Source organism: Felis catus, chromosome A2 (genome assembly GCF_018350175.1).
Source record: "Felis catus isolate Fca126 chromosome A2, F.catus_Fca126_mat1.0, whole genome shotgun sequence".
NCBI classification, from domain to species: domain Eukaryota; kingdom Metazoa; phylum Chordata; class Mammalia; order Carnivora; family Felidae; genus Felis; species Felis catus.
This window is the reverse complement of record NC_058369.1, coordinates 116,717,466-116,739,744: the sequence shown is the minus strand read 5'-3', so window position 1 is coordinate 116,739,744 and position 22,279 is coordinate 116,717,466. Positions and strand designations below refer to the sequence as shown.

The window sequence follows — 22,279 nt, the reverse complement described above, 5'->3', positions numbered from 1 at the left end:
CATGGTTTGCTCAGGAGAGGCACTGGTAATGCCTTTTGTTCCAACATAATTAGTAATCATTTCCTTACTCACTTTAAACATGTTCTATTTAGCTCTCCTTTGGAAGCCTTCATATTATATATAGTCTCTTTTCTTTTTTATCCTAGGATAGGCCCAAGAACTGCCTCAGGCTTGGATGACCTCTCCTAACCCATTAAATCTTTTCTCCCAGTTCTAAAGGCTAGTAAAAGAGTTTGAGAAGGCATGGGATGGGGATAAATTTATGCCTAAGACAGGACTAAATATACTGGCACTTCACACTATTCAGATCAGTTCACAAGGTGCAGAATCTACAAAGGAATTTGAGCCAAAGTGCTAACATGTAACAATATTATAAAAATTTATCTTGCCTGTAAAAATCCAGGACGGCCTTGGTAAACTGGGAAGATTCCTGGTTTAAACCACAGGGAGGGAAAGATAATATTCCTATCACAACATAATAAAAATAATAAATAAATCTTAGATTCTACTTTTCCATACTACTCAGGTCCAAAAGGAAATGTGCCAGTTGAGAAATGCAGGTGGTCTGAGAGGTACTACTGATGTGAAATGTCTAATTTCAAATACCCATTTCTTTTCATGATTCTTTTCTCTGAAGGCAAGATCTCTACCTTCACCTCAACCAAAGTTCATGACAAACCTATTTATTTTCAGAAGTCAAATATACATAATAAAATCCATGACTAAATATTCTATCCTATTGAAGGAGGATGGTGGAGGAGTAGGAGGTCCCTAGGCTTGCCTTATCCTACGAATACAACTACATAACTATCAAATCATCCTAAATACACCAGAAATCTACCTGAAGAGTGGCAGAACAAATTCCACAACTAAAGGTACAGAAGAGGCCACAGTAAAGAAGGTAGGAAGTATGGAGACAAGACCTGGAGAGAAAAGGATCCTGGCCACTGCGATGGGGAGGGAGCCGTGGTCATGGAGGAGGGAAGAGACAGACATGCACACAGGGAAGCACATGGGGAAAATGAATCCCTGCAGCAACTGGCTTGGAAAGGGAGAGCATCCAAAGTTCATGAGTTCTTGCAACCAGTGAGGCCTAAATAAAGCCTGGAGTTGTAAAGGTTAGCATGCTTACCTCTGGGAGAACTCAGAGCTATCCTATCCTTCAATGAACAATGTACAACAGGTATTTAACATGTTATCCATATATTTCAAAGAATTATATAGACTTTTAAATTCTCATATTGAAAATAAGACCATTGGCAGTATCTTACGTAAAAACTTACAACTTCACTTACTCATGAAACAATAAATTTGTGGAATAAAGTTGAAAAATTAAAGGCATCAATCTGAAACATGGATAGATATTTCCTATGTCTATATTATCTAGGTTTGAAAATCTCCTCAGTTCCAACACCCCACCATGACTGCCAAATATTTTTCTGCAATCACATTTTTACTTTTCTTTCTTTACAATTCTATTACACCACCACTACCTCATCATCACCATCACAACAATAGCAGCAGCTATGTGTTGAGCGCTATGTGCCAGGCACAGCTATGAGAGTATGAAGTATGAATTAACTCATTTAATCCTAATATCTTTTGAGAAAATAAATATTATCCCTAACTACATACATGAGACAACCAAGCATGAGAGAGGCTAAGCTAGTAAGTGGCAGCATTGGTATTTGAACTCAGTATTAACTTTCCATTAGAGTTGTCTCTCACAAATCACCTCCTCACATCTCTAAAATTCTGCTTCTGGGTTACACAGTATCATTTCTCTCTGTTTGGAAGTTCACTTAACATGATGAAGTTAGATGAAAAGTGTCATTAAAACGTTCCCCTGTTCAATAATCTACTTTACCTAAAAGTTAGTTATAAAAATCAGGTCAAATGTGTACAAACCACGTATTCAAGGTTTTTCTCAATCTATACCCATCCTCTCTTTCTGGCCACATTCCCAATTTAGCCCATCACATGAATACTAAGCAAGAGCTAATTGGAGCTATATCTTATCCTCTCACAGGGCCTAATACAATGCCCAGAACATGACAGGTATCAAAAATGTTCGCTAGATTAATGACTAAAAGGCTTCATGATTTTTCTGATACCGAGCCATAGATTTTATAATACTAAGGTTCATAGTGCTCACAAAGACATTTCTTTATCCTTCCTTTATAATAAGATCGTGTTAACTGTTTAAAAATTTAAAAATTCAAAAATTCACTCCTGACAAAATAAGGCAATTCAGAACATGGAAATCATTGTTTTCTCTTTAGCAAAAAAAAGTATCAAGTGGCAGTTATACCCAACAGTGTGATTAAAGAAATGAAAGTATTCTTAATATTACCAAGAATTTTATTGCTAACCTGTTGAGGAGTTATGGTATCTCTATAGCTTGGTAAAATTTTTAGGGTGACACTTCCACTAATATTTTTCAATAATTCTTGTAATTCCTTTGGATTGTTTCCAACCTCATGGCCATTGACTTCTTTAATGATGTCTCCCACATGAAGCAGACCTTGTCGATCTATCATTCCCCCATGAAGGATTCGGGCAATTACCAGGTCATTATTTTCGACCCTAAATGTTACACCCTAAAGGAAATAAAAAACAGAATTATCACTGATTTTATATTATCAGGAAGAAATCTTAAATATTCATGAATATGTATATAAAAAACTAATACTAAAAGTAGGTGAATTGTTCCCATTTTTTCCCATGTTCTCTCCTCTCCCAATATAATATTTTCTTAAATATTTTTTTAATGTTTACTTATTTTTGAGAGAGAGAGAGAGAGAGAGAGAGCGTGAGAGAGCATGAGCGCATGAGTGGAGGAGGGGCAAAGAGAGAGGGAGACACAGAAGCCAAAGCAGGCTCCAGGCTATGAGCTGTCAGCACAGAGCCAGATGTGGGGTTTGAACTCACGAACTGTGAGATCATGACCTGAGCTCAAGTCAAACACTTAACCGACTGAGCCACCCAGGTGCCCCAATGCCTTCACTTTTTAATAACTTTCTTCTGTATTTTGATACTATAATTAGCAAGCAACTTGAGTTCATTTCTTCAAAGGGTATAGGAAGAAATGGAGTATCGTTATCTCCTGTAATTTTTGCTGCCCATTAGCAAACTTCTGGCCTCTATTCAGTTTAACTTTTTTTTTTTTGCTTAATTTTGTATGCTATATTAAGTTGAGAGAGCATCAGTTGTGTATTTATATACAAGCCAAAAAACACTGATAAAACAGATAAACATGAATTAAAATTTTCATAGTAATACAAATTAGGAAAAAGAAAAAAATGAGATAGTGAATAAGCCACAAATATGTCAGATTTCAAATTTTAAAAGGCATTGATATATTTACTCACCAATGGCTCCCCAGCTCTTTTGTGAATACCAAGAATACGAATGGCATCTACTGGTAATAACTGATTATTGATAGAAGAATTATTCATTTCTGGGCTTGATGGAGGTGAATCATAACATTTTGATGCCACAATATCATGGGCCTCCAAGAGTGACTATAAGGATTCAAAATAGCCTGTGGTTATTGGTTATTGATGGAATAAGTTATTAAAAAATAAAGGGTTAATTATCCCAGTGGAGTGCTAAAATATTCCAAGGCACACATTAAATTCTAAAATATGAGTTAAATCAAAGGCAACAGAACCTTTTAAATAAATATAAATAGTTTCAGTAACGTAAATAGTATTATATTCCTTGTTTTAAAAGATTTGGAGAGATTGACAGAGTTTTATGATTTTTAAAAAAAAAAATGTTCAGAGGAAACTGAACCTAGTCTTCAAAGTGAGGTGCACTGAAGGCACTGGCTTTCACTGCTGCCATTGTCATCAGCAATATCATCATTATTTATCATCAATCCCTGTTTATTAGGTATCATACAAATTCAAATGGTACAGACCCTCATTTTTACTCTAAAATTGTTATATTAATTCTTTACATGTACAAAATGTCTGCTAAAAAGATATCCAATAGAAAATGGATAAATATTTGCATATCAGTGATAAGAGATTTTCTATTACTGAGAAAGGCTTAGTCTGTAAAACATATATTTTAAGGGAAAAAAAAAACTAATGAGCTAGTAATGGTCCTGAATATAATTTTACCTCCTACATTTACTATGTGGTATCATAAAGGATGACTTTGATCTAGCTTTCTAGGAATTTCTTACAAGTTTTTGTGTATTTATTTTAGTTTTTCATTTATACTATAATTGTGTATACCCAACATAAAACTGAGCTAAAAAGTTATTTTTGTGAGTGGATGCAATGCAAGTTCAAAGACAAATCAAAATAGAAAGAAGGAAGAAAATGTCAACAGATTCAGAATAGAAGCAATCAGGATATGAGTTTAATTGGTAATTTCTGGTCATTTCATGAAAATATGCTGTAAGTGACTAAAGAAAATTTCCAAAAGAAAAATTCACTAATCCACATGTAAAGATTATTCTTATAAAAGCTAGAAGGTGCTGAAACCTCTAACCTGGGCTGTTTAGTTTTCATCCTTTGCCCTCTTCTTAGGTAATATTATCTACTCCTGTGACTGCACCACTACTTACACATTGATAACTTCCAGAACTCTCATGAGCTTCAGATTCATAGACTAAAAATTTGTCCACAACTAGCCAAAGTCATGATAACCTCAAAATCAAAAAGAGTAAGGACTGTAGCATATTGAAACATACTGAATTGATGAAAAATCCATAATTGCACAATTCTATTTCAAAAACAGAAGGACTGAAAAACTCATCTGTTACCATTTGAGACTGCTATTTTAAACAATTCTTTACTTTGAAAATTGGTGAAGGGAAGGATCAGGCACTTCTCTTTTATGAAATGCATTATGTGATAAGTAAATAACCCAGTTGAAAAGGAAACACTCTACTCTTTATACAAGAATACCAGCTATAAAATATAAAATGAGTGAAACAGAAAAATGTCATTTTGAAGCCTCTAATGAAAATACTGATTCAGGCAAGCATTAATTTGTGTTGATAAGTAGATAAATGGTTGGACAAGAAAAAGCATTTGTATAATGCTAGAATAATAACACACTAGATTATGTCCTAGTGAAGAATATTTCAAAAGAAGGATTAGACTGTCTTTGCCTTTAATCAAGGGACCAATCTCAGCGTTAATAATGGTGGGCTAACTAGGTGTCACACATCTTCTGATGTAGTTTAATTCATGTTGCATCACATCACTAATGATGCATTCTAATTCCAAATAATTAACTTGAATCATCAACCTTTTAGAACTTCTATTTACAGAAAATAGAAGGGATAACTAAGCAACACAGCAAAGAGACTACCAGACTCATCCGGAGAGTGGGATATTCTGGAGGGCAGTGGCCTGGTCTCTTAAGAGGTCAACATCATAATCAAGGGAGAATAGATGGTCCAATCAAATGCCAAACATGGGTCTAGGTTGGAAACCCATAAGTACAAACCAGCTGTAAAGAATATTTTGTTGTCAAATGGAGATGAATAGAATATGCATATTACATGAGATAAAGATTCACTGAAATGGAAAAGTGGAAATTAATGACTGGAAAAAAAAAGGTAAGTTACAAAATACCTTGTGCAAAAGGATCTCAATCACTAAAGAAAAAAATACATATGTATATGCACAGAAAAAGTATGGAGGAATATGCACTAGAATAGGACAGTAGTGTTCTGGGTACTAAGAATGCAATGTCTTAATTTAAAAATTTTTGTTTGTATTTTCTAATTATATTTATTGAACTTTATATAAATTCATATACTTATTAAATTTTATATATTTATGAAAAATATATAGCATGCCTGAAAGCTTTACCAGATGCTTGAGATATCACAAACTTAACATGGCCAGTTACCTTAACATTAACATATCAGTTTCTTCTAGAGTGTTCCTCATCTCAGTGAGGGCCACCAATTATTTTTCAGAAATCTTACCCTTGTCAACTTCCCACATCCCTCTTCTGCAACTACACCACATGTAACCAATCACCAAGTCCTGTTGATTTTATGGGTTAAAACTTGAAAATCCTTACATACTCCTCTTTTTTCCCCTCTCATGGTTTCCCACTGTTCTCAGTATCGATAAGGTCCAAATAGTTCACTCTGACTTATAAAACCTTAATCAACTAGTACCAACATAAGATGTCTCCAAAAACTGTCCTTTTTTTTTTTTTTGTACTTAATATCCTGATTCATGGAGAAATCATTTCACTATCAACCTTCATATTTTGCAGCCACATTGTTGAAGGGTCATAGAAAGTTCCGGAGAAAAACCAAAGGGGTTTTGCCATTTGATTTTCAATGTTAAGATTTGCAGTGAAAGCAGGTGACACTTTATTCTTCTATCCCAGCACCACTTATTGAACGGTCCATTCTTTATCCCCTAAAATGCAGTATCTCTGTCATAAATCAAGCTGCCGTATGTATGTGGATATATTTCTGGGATTTTTATTCTCTTCTATTCATTTATTTTTCGAACACTGTCTCAATACCACACTTAATTATGGGTTTATAAGAAACCTCCCCACCCCCTTCCCTTTCTCTTCTGAAACTGACTCTTTGTTAAACAGGTTAACTCTTCACTGATACAGGCCAATGCTTCAATTGTATTTATTTTTTTGCACCTGTGGAGGATATGCTATGGATAAGTTTCTATTCTTACACAGTCCTCTCTTATTCCAAGGTCATCGATTGCATTTCAGTCTCAGAAGCAATACTGCAACAGCTTTAACAAGGAAGGCTGTGAAACTGGTAGTGAGGAATAAAAATCCATTATCACAGTAAGAAAAACATCTTTAGCATGCGTTCTGATGGTGAATCAAGGCTGGTTTCAATTACACAAAGGAAAATCCATTCTGATGTCTTTTTGCTATACATTTATGTACTGTGTTTTAGTTATGTGTGTATGTTTTTGTATCCTCAGTATATCAGGGTAGTAAAATACCTAAGTTGGAATTCACATATTTACAAAATATGGCTCTAAAAAATCTTAAATATATCACCTTAAGCTGAACCTTAACTATTAAAAGAGAATACTTTGGGAATACAGGGGACTTGGGAAGAAGAATAATAGGCAAAGTTTACCTGGAAGTGAGGCTCTTTGAGTATACCAACCAGTTCTGCCACATTTTCATCCACATTTATTAAAGGAGTGATATCTTCAAGAATTTCATTGACTAATTCTAAGTTATTGTCACTGACAGCTTCTAGTTTTGAATCTTCTAGCCTCTCATGAGCCTGAAAAGATAACCGTATATTAAAGTCATAACACACATTGTCTTGCTCCAGACCATGGTTTTCTTCTTGATTTCTTTTTCAAAAAGAATGTTTTAAAAAATGTTATTCCAAGGTTTGGTTCATTGAAACCAAATTTAATAGTCCAATCAGAGGCAATATATAGATTCTGTAGTAAATGTTATCATGCAGTATAATAAATCTTGGCTTCTATTCCTAACCTAAAAGTCATGGAAAACTTTTTTTAATTAAACCATGAAAAACTGAGCAGGTATGGGGAGCCTGGGTGGCTCAATCCATTGAGCGTCCACCTGTGGCTCAGGTCACGATCTCATGGTTCATGAGTTCCAGCCATGTGTCGGGCTCTGTGCTGAAAGCTCAAAGCCTGGAGCCTGCCTCAGATTCTGTGTCTCCCTCTCTCTCTGCCCCTCCCCCACTCATGTTTTCTTTCTTTCTCTCTCTCAAATAAACATTAAAAAATGTTTTGTTTTTTTTTTAAATTTTTTAAAAAAAGGAAAAAGAAAAAACTGAATAGGTCAAATGACAATTTAAAAAACATTTTCTAGCCAATATAAATTCCTCATGACTTTCTTATCTAGGCTCAAACTCTAGATGATACTGCATATGCTTCATGAAAATAAACGATTATAAATAAAAACAAAAAATAGGAATATAATCATTATATGGACTGCCATTAAAAAATAATAAAAACCATTCTGGGAGCACCAGAATCCTAAAGCTACCATTTTCCAACTTTGAAAATCAGCAAAATAGTGTCAATTCAGGGAAGGTAGCTCTTGAACTGGACCTTGAAAGACTGTATGATTTTGTTAGGGGAGTGACCCTCTCGCATTTCTGTATTAAGTTGCCTTTTTTTTTAATTTAATCTCACAATCTTTTCCATGCAAAATGGACTGTGAATCGCACTGTCACAGAAAATAAGTAGGTTTCAAAAGTGAGGGTAAAGCAGAGTTTTAAATTCAAACTGGAGGGGCACCTGGAATGCTCAGTCAGATGAGCCTCTGACTCTTTATTTCAGCTCAGGACACGATCCCAGGGTCTTGGGATCAAGCCCTCGCTGGGCTCCACACTAAGCCTGGAGCCTGCTTAAGATTCTCTCATCGTCTCTCCCTCCTTCCCTAACCTTACTCCCTCTGACCCCCTCCCCTGCTTGCACGCTTACAAAATCGCTTTCTAAAAAAAAAAAAAAATTCAAACTGGAAATGAATGCTAAATATTCTCTATTTTTTAAAAATGTTTATTTATTTATTTTGAGACAGAAAGAGTGAGTAGGGGAGGTGCAGAGAGAAGGAGAGAGAAAGCATCCCAAACAGGCTCTGTGTCATCAACACAGAGCCCAGTGTAGGGCTCAAACCCACAAACTGTGAAATCATGACCTGAGCCGAAACCAAGAGTCAGATGCTCAACAGACTGAGCCACCCAGGTGCCCGGCATTCTCTCTCTTTTAATTGCTCTCTGTTTTTCTGATAAATGGTTGCTGTCTGATTTTGAAGACAAAGCAGAGCATAACTGTTAAGATTTAATGTATAAATGAAACGATGTAAGATCACAAACCTTATATTTAATATTTTAAGATCAATTTCTCTACTCAGGAAAAATCCAAGTTTCAAGTGGTAACAGTATCAGTTAAACTTTATCTGCACCTATAATACTTCAGCTGTTATTTTTACCACAGAGTGGATCCTTCAAAGACAAATACAGATTCTAATTTTTAAAATGCAATTTTTTTCATTTAAATGTATTTCCTCTAAGTGACTCACAAGAGTGAAGTAAGAGCTTAAGTAGAAGAGGCGGACATATATTAAGCAACATTTCTAAGAAATACCTCAAAGAAATTTAAGTCATATGAAGACAGAAGAAATTATAACTGTTATTAAACGAAGAAAAATGTCAAAAGACCAAATGTAATTTAGAGAAAGCAGTTTCTATTACATTTGGATAAGAAAAAAATAGATAAAAAAATTAAGATTAGAAAACGTCACAGGGGCGCCTGGGTGGCGCAGTCGGTTAAGCGTCCGACTTCAGCCAGGTCACGATCTCGCGGTCTGTGAGTTCGAGCCCCGCGTCGGGCTCTGGGCTGATGGCTCAGAGCCTGGAGCCTGTTTCCAATTCTGTGTCTCCCTCTCTCTCTGCCCCTCCCCCGTTCATGCTCTGTCTCTCTCTGTCCCAAAAATAAATAAAGGCTGAAAAAAAAAAAAATTAAAAAAAAAAAAAAAAAAAAAGAAAACGTCACAAAGAACGAAACGGATAAATTTGTAATTTTCTGAAAGCATAACACAAGCCTAATAAGGATAAGATGATGAGGACACTCAATATGTATCATAAAATGATTATCACCATTGGAAAAAAACTAAAATAACAGACATAAGTAGCTAACTCTTACAAAACAAACTAGACTTGCTTATTACTTTAATACAAATATTCGCTGTTAACAAATACTGAATTTAGCATCATTAACCTTGCTAACCTTGTTTAACCTCTTATGGTAGTATAAGAAAGTTTAAGCAAAAAAAAGGAAAGAAGCTTAACATTTATTGAGGGCTGTGTATGTGTGTGAGGGAGGGAGGGAGGGAGAAAGAGAGACACCATGTTCTCAGTGCTGTGTGAGTGAATGAGTGTGTGTATATGTGTATATCAAACAAAGATAGATGTGTTATTATCTTCACCTTATAAACACTCATGCAAAGTAAGATAAAGTGATTTGCTTGAATTCATACTACTGATAAGTGGCAGTCAGGTAGTCTAATATCAAGGCATATCTGACTTGATCACTACATAGACAGCCACTGTGGTTAATTATTCCATCTACTATATGATGTATCATTCTAACTCATTTTAACTGTGTGAGATATGCTCTCATTGACTGCTAGTTGAGTTGCTGCTTCTTAGCATGTTTTTCTAGTCCAGATGTGGTGTTAATTATGTTCTACTACATCTGTCCTCATAGTTGTTTTATACTCCTATGGTTCAGAATAAAACCCACCCCTTCAACCTGTACCCTTTGTGCTCCAAATAAGAGGTATAAAAACACCACCTATTTCTCCAGGAAAACAGATAATGACTGGCTTACAGTTTTCAGGTAGTAAGTCAGTATATTTTCTATAACATCCTATGATTATGTAACATTATCAATTCAAGACACTGGGACAAGTAAAGAAACCAAAATGATCATTGACTTGAGAACTCTAATAAACCCTTCGTTTCTATGTTCATCTACCTTACTGCTCCCAAATTGGGTGAGGACACATGGGAATGTGGAAAGACCCACAAAAAAGAGGAAGTAAGTAGGAGGACAGAATTATGTTATAAAAACAAACATACCTGAAGGTTTTTTCTCATGAACTGCACAGACTGGTTCCGTAGTAGGAGAAGAATATCACCACACAATAAAGAAATTCTCAGAAAAAAGCTTTTTAGTGAAACTGTAGCTGTAATTATATTAACACAGAAAGCCAATTTCTTAAAAAATATTTTCATAATGTTTATTTTTGAGAGAGAGCGCAAGTGGTGGAGGGGCAGAGAGAGAGGTGGACAGAGATGTGAAGCGGTTCTCCGCTGACAGCAGTGAGCACAGTGCAGAGCTTGAACCCATGAACTGCAAGACCATGACCTGAGCCGAACTCGGATGCTCAACCAACTAAGCCACCCAGGCACCCCGGAAAGCTCATTCCTGAAATACAGTTGGGGCTATCAAGATCAACTTTAGTTATTCCAGAAAGCAAGTGTAGGTCCATATTTGTTAACTACGTAGATGTTTAAGCTCTAAGATACTGTGAAAGAAGAAGCTGGGACCTCTATTCATTTTAAAGTCAGAATATATTTACTAGCTTTTTTTTTTTTTTAATTTTTTTTTCAACGTTTATTTATTTTTGGGACAGAGAGAGACAGAGCATGAACGGGGGAGGGGCAGAGAGAGAGGGAGACACAGAATCGGAAACAGGCTCCAGGCTCTGAGCCATCAGCCCAGAGCCTGACGCAGGGCTCGAACTCACGGACCGCGAGATCGTGACCTGGCTGAAGTCGGACGCTTAACCGACTGCGCCACCCAGGCGCCCCTATATTTACTAGCTTTTAAGAGGCAAGTACCAACTTGAATTTAACTAATCCAACCAAAAAAAAAAAAAAAAAAAGGAAATACTAAAAACTGACCAGAAGGACAGATGAATCATTAGCTATTTGAATAAATGGGTCTTGTTTCCTTTAAGAAAAAGCATTATTAGAAAGCTAGCATAATTGGGGCACCCAGGTGGCTCAGGTCATGATCTCACTGTTCGTGGGTTCAAGCCCCACGATGGGCTCTGTGCTGACAGCTCAGAGCCTGGAGCCTGCTTTGGATTCTGTGTCTCCCTCTCTCTCTGTTTCCCTCTGCTTGCGTTCTCAAAAATAAAGACTGAAGGGGTGCCTGGGTGCCTCAGTCGGTTAAGCGTCTGACTTCAGCTCGGATCATGATCTTGCAGTTCTCGGGTTGGAGCCCCAAGAGGGGCTCTGTGCTGACAGTTCAGGGCCTACAGCCTGCTTCGGATTCTGTGTCTCCCTCTCTCTCTGCCCCTCACTGCTCGCTCACACACACACACACACACACACACACACACACTCTCTCTCTCTCTCTCTCTCAAAAATAAACATTAAAAATTTAAAAAGATTAAAAAAAAGAAAAAAAACGAGCATAACTTAATAAAAATATATTCCACTTGCCACAAGGGTTGAAAGAACATGCCACAACTGGCTTTGTAGAACACCTGGAGCTGACACAAATATGGCCTAATCTACCTGGTAGGTCCAGTTCTGAGAAACCTATTCACCACTGCATCTTAGAAAAATGACCTACAGAGAGGAAAAAGTTCTTTCAGGACTTTTAGGTATTTTATATTGGCATAGTCTAACCATGCTTGCAAGCAAATAATAATAATAATAATAATAATAATAATAATAATAAAAAGTCTAACAGAAGCTGTGGGCTATAATAAAGAGATAAATATTACTATTTATTACATTGTATCTAATACTATTATCATTTTGTGTAGTAACCTTTTCTCCCTTAAAAGCAAGGACCAAAATACCACAAAATTTTTAAAATATTTGTATTTTTAGGAGAGAGAGAGAGAGAGCACGTGCACATGCATACACAAGGTGGGGGAGAGACAGAGAGAGAGGAAGACAGAGGATCTGGAGCAGGCTCCATGCTGTGAGCGCAGAGCCCAAAACAAGGCTTGAAAAGCTAAGTACATGAGAAATAAGCTTGGCTGTGGTCAAAGAGTTATCCTCTTCTATTCTAGACATTTAGGACAAGAAAGATCAAGAGAAGCAGCCCACAAATGGTCTAAAATAAATAAGAATTTGAGCAGAAAGTAGAAATGAGAATAGAAAGCAATTTCTAATTTGCTTCTGCATACATTATATCAAAGAGAATGAGATTTGTTTTGAACTACAAAGATGAAATAAGTATAAATAAATTAGAACTGAATTCTCTAATGAGTAAAGAACTTGTCAGAAATTTAGTTAACCAAAGAGGTCAAATTCTTACGTTAGATAAATTGTATATCAAAGTACTCAGGGAACTTCTAAATAACGTTGCTAAGCCATTCTTAGAGGTATCTGTAGAATCAGGAGAACCACACAGATGTCAAAAAACTAGAAATGGGAATCTGTTATGCTTTTAAAAATGAGAAAAACCGTTTTTTTTTTTTTAAAGCTTGGCTTTAACAGTATTCAGAGAAAATATAAAAGATACTTTTTATAATCTTTGAGTGGGAAAGACCTTTCTAACTTATGTTGCAAAATCTGGAAAAGCCATAATTTAAGCAAAAAAGGCCCAATAAAATTAACATTTAAAATTTCAAATTTCTTGTTAAAAATTAGCAAAGTCAAAAAACAAGTGAAAAACTAGGGTTAAAATACTTACAAATCATAATATAGACAAAGGGTTAATTTCCTTATATATAAAGGACTTCTACAAACCAATAAGAAAAAGATCAACACATTAAGAGAAATAAGCAAATAATATGAAAAATTCACAGAAAAGGAAATTCAAACTCTTAAACATATGAAAAGATGCACAGCCACATTCATGAGAAGTATAAGCAAATTATAATATTCTTTTTTTTTATCAGATTGCCAAAGATAAAAATTCTGGTAACATACCATGTTAGTGAGAATAGGGTAGAAGACAGACACTCTGATACATTTTTTCCCCCCCTGGTGGGAACATACTAGTGCGCAGAGTACACATTTATCTCAAGCTCACATGGATCATTTCCCAAGACAGACCACAGTAAGGGCCATAAAACACATCTTAAAAAGTTTGTAAGAATAAAAATTATATAGAGTATGCTCTCAGACCACAATGGGATTAAATCGAAACTCAGTAATAGAAAAACAGCCAGAAACCCATGAAACACTTGGAGACAAAGCAACACATTTTTTTTTTTTAATGTTTATTCATTTTTAAGAGACAGAGACAGAGCGCAATTGGGGGTGGGGCAGAAAGGGAGGGAGACACAGAATCTGAAGCAGCCTCCAGTCTCTGAGCTGTCAGTACAGAGCCTGATGTGGGGCTCGAACTCACAAACCGTGAGATCATGATCTGAGCTGAGATCAGATGCTTAACCGACTGAGCCACCCAGGTCCCCCAAAGCAACACATTTCTGACAATACACAGGTCCAAGAAGTCTTAAGAAAAATTTACAAATATATCAACCAAGTGAAAATAAAACTTACCAAATTTGGGGGGATGCAGCAAAGGCCATATTTAAAGAGAAATTTATAGCAGTGAATGCATAGTTAGGAAAGAAAAAAGACCTAAAATCAATAATCTAAACATCCACCTTACAATATAACTCAAAAAAGAGCAAATTAAATACAAAGTAGAAGAAAAGAAAAATTTAAAGCACAAATCAATCAACTGAAAAGAGAAAATCAATAAAAGTTAATGAAACCAAAAGCTGGTTCTTTGAAAAGATTAAAATTCCAGCTTAACTAAGAAAAAAGAGAGAAGACAGAGATTTACTAATAACAGAAATGAAAGGGGGGGCCATTACTACTGACGCTATCAATAAAGGAATAATATGAACAATTGTAAGCCCAGAAATTTGATAACCTACATGAAATGGATCGATTCCTTTAAATACACAATCCAACAAAACACACAAAAGGAAGTATAGATAACTTGAATAGTCCTATATCTGTTAAAAAATTATATCAATAATTAATAACCTTCCCAAACAGAAAGCACCAGGCCCACATGGGTTTGCTGGTAAATTCTACCACACATTTAAGGAAGAAATTATACTGATTCTCTACAATCTCTTCCAGGAAGCTGAAGAAAAATTTAATTCATTCTATAAGGAGAGCATTACTCTAATACCAAAACTGGACAAAACTTTAATTTGTCATTATACAGTTATTAAAACCCAGACAGACATATTCAACACAAAGTATGAACACTAATGTACACTATGCACTTTAGCTAATAAAGTTTTAAATAGAAAAACTGAAAAGAAAGTACAGAGAATTTCCATGTATCTGCCTCATCCTAGTTTCCCTTATTCACACCTCGCATTAGTGTGATATGTTTGTTATAAGTCAATTTGATATACTATTACTAACTAAAGCCTATAGTTTACATTGAGATCCATTCTTAATGTTGTATAGTTCCATGGTTTTTGACAAATGCATAATGTCATCTATGCACGTTTACAGTATCATATAGAATAACAGTTCCACTGCCCTAAAAATGCTCCATGCTCCACCTACTCACCCTCTCTTGTACTTTCCCAAACCCTGGCAACTATGGATTGTTTTGTATTGTCTCTATAACTTTTGCTTTTTCCAGAATGTAATATAGTTGGAATCATATAGTATATACTCTTCTAAGACTGGCTTCTTTCATCTAGCAACATGTATTTAAGGTTCCTCTGTAGTTTTTTTGAAGCTTGATAGTTCAATTCTTTTTACTGCTTAATAATATTCCATTGTATGGATACATCACACTTTATGCTATTAAAGACATCATGGTTTGCTTTCAAGTTTTGATAATTATGAATAAAGACACTATAAACATTCACATGTAGATTTCTATGTATACATAAATTATCAACTCACTTGGGTAACTATCAAGGAGTGCAACTGGGGCACCTGGGTGGCTCAGTTGGTTAAGCGTCTGAATTCGGCTCAGGTCATGATCTCACAGTTTGTGGGTTCAAGCCCTGCATCAGGCTCTGTGCTGACGGCTCAGAACCTGGAGCCTGCTTCAGATTCTGTGTGTGTGTCTCTCTCTCTCTGCTCCTCCTCCCCTCACACACACACACACACTCTCAAAAATAAACACTAATTTTTTTTTTTTTAATTAAAGGAGTGCAGCTGCTGGATTGTATGGTAATACCATGTTAGCTTTCTAAGAAACTGCCAAAGCATCTTCCAAAGTAGTTGTGCTATTTGCAATACTAACAGCAATGAACAAATAGCTTCCTTTTTATAATATAGGCCTACTTCAGAGATACTGTGGGTTTGGTTCCAGACTAACACAATAAAGATAACATTGCAATAAAGAGAATATCGCAGTAAAGCCAGTCAAATGAATTTTTTGGTGTTCCAGTGCTTATAAAGTTACTATAGTCTATTAAGTGTGCAATAGCATTGTGTCTGAAAAAAAATGTGTACACCAACTTAATTAAAAGTTACCTTATCACTAAAAACTGCTAACCATCATCTGAGCTTTTGATGAGTCATAATATTTTTGCTGAGAGACTCACACCTCGATGCTGATGGCTGCTAACTGCTCAGTGTGGTATTCCTGAAGGTCTGGGTAGCTGTGGCAATTTCTTAAAATAAGACAAAATGAAGTCTACTGCATTGATGGACTCTTCCTTTTACAAATGATTTTTTTTTTTTTTTGTAACAGGAGATTCTGTTTGCCAGTTTTTCCCCTACAGTAGAACTTCTTACAAAATTTAGAGTTAATCCTCTCACACCCACCATTGCATTATCATCTGTTGCTGTCATTTGAACAATCTTCACAGCATCTTCATCAGTAGACCCCATCTCAAGAAACCACTTTCTTTGCTCACCCATAAGAAGCAACACCTCATCCATTAAAAAGTTTATCATGAGACTGCAGCAATTCAAATATTATAATGAAAAAGTGCAAATATCTTGAGAATTACCAAAATGTGATACAGAGACATGAAACAAATGCTGTTGGAAAAATGATACAAATAGATATGCTTAATGCAGTGTTGCCACAAAGCTTCATTTTTTTTTTTTTTTTTTTTAGAAAACCCACAGTATCTGTGAAGGGCAACAAAAAGAAGCACAAGAAAATGAGGTATGCCCGTGTACATTTTGCAAATATTTCCCCCCAATCAGTAGCTAGCCGTTTCATTCTCTTAAAGAGGAAATTTTAAAATTTTGATAAAATCTAATTAATTTTTCATTATGCTTCATGCTTTTTTTTTTTTTCAACGTTTATTTATTTTTGGGACAGAGAGAGACAGAGCTCGAACGGGGGAGGGGCAGAGAGAGAGGGAGACACAGAATCGGAAACAGGCTCCAGGCTCTGAGCCATCAGCCCAGAGCCTGACGCGAGGCTCGAACTCATGGACCGCGAGATCGTGACCTGGCTGAAGTCGGACGCTTAACCGACTGCGCCACCCAGGCGCCCCTGCTTCATGCTTTTTATGTTTTACCTATGAAGTCTTTCTCTAACCCAAAGTTGCTAAGTTTTTATGTATTCTTTTAGATGTTTTAAAATCTTAGTTCTTACTTTTAGATCTATGATTTGTTTTGAGGTAATTGTTGTATATAATGTGAGGAATAAGATATTGTTGATTTTTTTGCATATAAATATTCTATTGTTCCAGCAACACTTAAAGAACTATCATTTCTTCATTGAATTACCATGGTATTATTAATAAAAACCAGTTGACCATACATGTGTTGGTCTCTATCTGGGCTCTAACCTGTGCCACTGATCTATACCAACATTACACTGTTTTCTTTACTGTAGGGTAACAGTAATCCTGGACATCATGTTGTAGAGAACATCAAATTTTGTTCTTTTTTAAAACTGTTTTTGTTAGAGTAGGTCCTTGATAAATTTCACTATCATCATGTCAGCCTGAAATTTTGACTGCTATTATAGGGATTCTATAGATCAGTTTGGGGAGAACTGACATGTTAAAGACAAATGAACCTTCCAAACCCTGTATGTATATATGTATGTATGCCTTTAATTTCAGCATTTTTTTAATAGTTTCCAGTGTACAGGTCTAGCACACATTATTACATTTACTATTTCTTTAATTTACAATTTGATTCATTGCTAGTATATAAAAATACAATTGATTTATGTAGATCAATCTTGTATCCTGTGACCTTGCTAAACTCACTTGTTAGTTCTAGAAGGTGTGTTTCCCCTCGCGCCCCCCCCCCCCCTTCTGGTAGATTCTTAGGGTTTCAACAGAGACAATGATGTCATCCTTGAATAAAGATAGTTTATTTTTTCCTCTTTAATCTGTATGCCTGTTCCTTCCACTGGCTAGTACCTCCAGGTATAGAAGTGAATGGAAGTAATGAAGGCTGAACAGGAGTGATCACAGAAAGACAGCATTCTATGTTCCACCAAGAATTATGATGTTAACTATGGTTCTTTTTTAATAGATGTCCTTTATCAGGTTGAGGCAATTTCCTTTTAAATTTACCAAGTTTTATCAGGAATGAATAACGTTCAATTTTGTAAGATGCTTTTCCTGTGACATAATCACATGATTTTTTTTTTATGTTATCATTAAAATGCTGACATTTATTGGTTTTCAAATGTTAAGGCAGTCTTGAATTTTTGAGCCAAAACTCACTTAATGGAGTATTTCCTTTCTTGAAATGTCTTTAGCTGGCTTTGCTATTAGCGTAACAATAAGCCTCATAAAAGTAAATGTTCCTTTCTCTTCCTTTGAGGAAGAAATCAAGTAGAATTGGTATTACTTCTTCCTTAAAAGTTTGACAGAATATTACTGGGAAGCGATTTAGGCTGGAGCTTCGAGAAAGGTTTCAAACTGAAAATATTCAGTTCAAAAAAATAAATACAAGGCTATTCAGGTTGTCTATTCTTACATAGGTTTTAGTTGTATCTTTTAAGGAAGTAGTCAATTTCACCTAAGTTGTCAGATCTATTGTCATAAAGTTCTTCATAATATTATTCTTGCAATATCTGTTGGATTTGTACTGATGTCCTTTTTCATTTCTGATACTATAATGTGTGCCTAGCTAGAGGTTTACTTATTTTACAGTTATATTCAAAGTTATATTGACTTTTTCTATTTTTGTCTTTTATAGGTTCAAACTTATTTTCATTATGTACTTCTTTGTCCCTATTTTGAATTTGTTCTTTTTCTATTTTTTGGAGGTGACTTATCACTTAGATGACGGACTTATATATTCTCTTCTAACTAGACATTTTCCTCCAAGCATTGCTTTGACATGTATTTTCATTTTCATTCAATTCAAAATAGTTTTTTTTAATGTTTCTTTGTGATTTCTGCTTTGACCCAAGGCTATTTAAAAGTATGCTGTTTAATTTCCAGATATTTGGTAATTTTTCAGATAACTCTGCTACTGAATTTTAGTTTAATTTTGCTTTAGTTTCATAGGTCTGCTACAACAAACTGGGGTGAATTCTGCCCAATGTACTGTGTAGTATGAGGACTCTCCACTCAGGCTGGTGAGAACGCAAACTATTCTCCATCCTTTGTGATCTCTGGAAATTGTTTGGCCTACTGTGCTTTCCAGGGGATCTTCCTTCGAACTCTAGAGGCTTACTTCATATATATACAGGTCAGTACTCAGCCAAAGATTTGAGGGCAGATTCTAGAGCCCTTTTTGTGTTCAGCTTCCTCCTCCCTGATTCCAGTCAGTCACTTCAATCTCCCCAGATTCTGACCTCTCTGAAGACTACTGGCTGGTTGTGTTTCCTCTTGCTGTACTGCAGCCTGAAAACTATACTCAACTCAGTTTCAAAATGCTCACTTCATTTGTTTCCTTTCTGTCAGGCATCATGGTCCTATGCTGCCTGCTGTCCCATGTCTAAAGACAGTCTGTCTCCTCATCCCATATTTTGCTAACTTGTGAGGGTAATTCAAGAGTATTTTTTTTTCTTCCTTATGGCTGGAGTGAACTTTATTCATCCTTATAACTTTACTTTTGGTGGTTACCCTAGAGATTTCAGCATGCATCCCTTTTTATATATCATAACCCATTACTTTTATCACTTCCTGAACAACAAAAGAATCTTACAGTTGACTCATTAAGTCTCTCCTTCCTTTTAGGCTATCTATCATCTTAGCATACTTCACTTATATACAGGTTATAAATGCCCCCAAGACAAGGTTATTATCTCATCTTAAAAGTCAATATTATTTTATATTTACCATTAATATTCTCTTTCATTTGTCATTCTGTCAGAAAAACTCTTTTTTTGCATTTCTTATAGAGTAAATGGAGATTATTTCTTTCAGATGTTGTCTAAACTAATCTTTATTTTGCTTTCATTTTTGGAGCTACTTTTGCTGGAAAGGAATTTAAGGTTGGCAGTGTTTTTCCTTCAAAATTTTAGTGATCTTCAACGTTTATTTATTTTTGGGACAGAGAGAGACAGAGCATGAACGAGGGAGGGGCAGAGAGAGAGGGAGACACAGAATCGGAAACAGGCTCCAGGCTCTGAGCCATCAGCCCAGAGCCTGACGCGGGGCTCGAACTCACGGACCGCGAGATCGTGACCTGGCTGAAGTCGGACGCTTAACCAACTGCGCCACCCAGGCGCCCCCAAAATTTTAGTGATCTTAATGTACTCTGTTTTCACATTCATAGTCCCTGTTTTATTGCTATTAGTCTTATTGTTTCTCTTTAAAGATAATGTGTATTTCTTCTCTGATTGCTTTACAAATATTCACTCTGTTTTTGATTTTCAGGAATTTAACTATGACGTTCCAAAAAATGTTTTTCTATATACTGAGGGTTCACTTTGCTTCTTGAATCATCACTCAATGTTGTTCACTAATTTTGAAAATTCTTGGCCACTGCATCTTCAACTATTTCTTTTGCCCCATTTTCCCTCCCCTCTTTCTGGGATACCAGTTACATGTGTATCAGATCTTCTGAGTATGGCTTACACATTCTCTCTTTTCTTTTTCCATACTTACACTCAGCATTTCAGTTTGCATGCTTTCCGCTAACTGTATTTAAATTCATGAATCCCCTTTTCTGCAATGTTTTATCTATTCACCTCATCAAATGGGCTTTTAATTTCAGATATATTTTTGAGTACTTGAATGTCCATTTGATGGTTAATTAACACATGCTATATTTGTTTCAAGTGTACATTTGACAAATTTACACATTCCTCAGCACACACCATGGTAAGTATAGCCACCACTTGTCACCATACAATATTATTTCCATATCACTGACTATATTTCCTATGTTGTACTTTTAATCTCCATGACTTATTTTTTAAAACTGGAAGTTTGTGCCTCTTAATCCCCTTTACCCGTTTCACCCATCTCCCACCCTCCTCCCCTCTAGCAACCACCAGTTTGTTCTCTGTATTTGAGACCTATTTACAACAGCCAAGCTATGGAAGCAACGCAAGTGTCCATCGATAGATGAATGGATAAAGATGATGTGGTATACTGGGACTACGCCAAAATAAGAAGCTTTTGCAGCAAAGGAAACCATCAACCAAATGACAAGGAATCCTATTGAATGGGAGATGTTTGTAAAATGGGCAGAGGACCTGAAGGGACATTTTTCCAGAGAAGACATACAGACGGCCAACCGACACATGAAAAGATGTTCAACTTCATTAATAACAAGGAAAATGCAAATCAAAACCATAATGAGATATCACCTTACACCTATCAGAATGGCTAGAAGCAAAAAGACAAGATATAACAAGTGTTGGCAAAGATGTGGAGAAAAAGGAACCTTGTACGCTGCTGGTAGGAATGCAATCTGATGCAGCCACTGTGGAAAACAGTATGGAGGTTCCTCATAAAATAAATAATAGAAGTACCACATGATCTAGTAGTTCCACTACTGGGTATTTCCTGAAAGAAAACAAGCATGGTAATTTGAAGATACTGGCACCCTTGTTTATTCCAGCATTATTTACAACAGCTAAGATATGGAAGCAGCCCAAGCATCATTGACACATGAATTGATAAAGATGTGTGTGTGTGTATATATACACACACACACACAACAAAATATCACTCAGACATTAAAAAGAATGAGATCTTCCCATTTGTAAAATACGGATGCACCTAAAAGGTATTACACTAACTGAAATAAGTCAGACAAAGAAAGACAAATACCATATGATTTCATTTACGTGTGGAATCTAAAAAACAAACAAAAAGCACAAACAGACTCATAAATACAGAATACAAACTGATGACTGCCAGAGGGGAAGTAGGTGGAAGGATGGGCAAAATATGTGAAACGGAGTGGGAGATAACAGACTTCCAGTTATGGAATGCATAAGTCACGTGAACAAAAGGTACAACATAGGAAAGCAGTCAATGGTATTGTAATAGTGTTGTATGGTGACAGACGGTAGCTGCACTGGTGGTGAGCACAGCATAATGTATAGACTTGTCAAATCACTATGGTGTACACCTGAAACTAAAATAACACTGTGTCAACCCTATTTTAAAAGGAAAAAAAAATTTTAATGTTTATTTTTGAGAGAGACACACAGAGGGGAGAGGCAGAGAGAGGGTGAGACACAGAATCTGAAGTGGGCACCAGGCTTTGAGCTGTCAGTATGCACAGAGCCTGACACAGGGCTCAAACTCACGAACAGTGAGATCATGACCCTAGCAGAAGTTGGACACTTAACTGACTGAGCCACACAGGCACCCCTCAAAAGAAAAAAAAATTTTTAAAGATTACATAGTGTGTGTATATATATGTATATATGTGTATATATATACACACATTGATATCCAT

At 35.8% G+C, this 22,279-nt stretch overlaps 1 protein-coding gene across 8 annotated transcripts in view; it reads right to left on the bottom strand.

Moving 5' to 3' along the window:
- The window catches only part of PALS2 (protein associated with LIN7 2, MAGUK p55 family member), a 107,514-nt gene that overhangs the window by 33,910 nt on the left and 51,325 nt on the right, over positions 1 to 22,279 (bottom strand). For all 8 annotated transcript variants that reach the window (XM_023250444.2, XM_023250445.2, XM_023250446.2 and 5 more), the window contains 3 exons: positions 7,109 to 7,261; positions 3,372 to 3,524; positions 2,373 to 2,600 (listed from right to left, as the gene is read on the bottom strand). In XM_023250444.2, the coding sequence (XP_023106212.2) occupies positions 2,373 to 2,600; positions 3,372 to 3,524; positions 7,109 to 7,261 (534 nt within the window). The remainder of the gene's footprint in view (positions 1 to 2,372; positions 2,601 to 3,371; positions 3,525 to 7,108; positions 7,262 to 22,279) is intronic.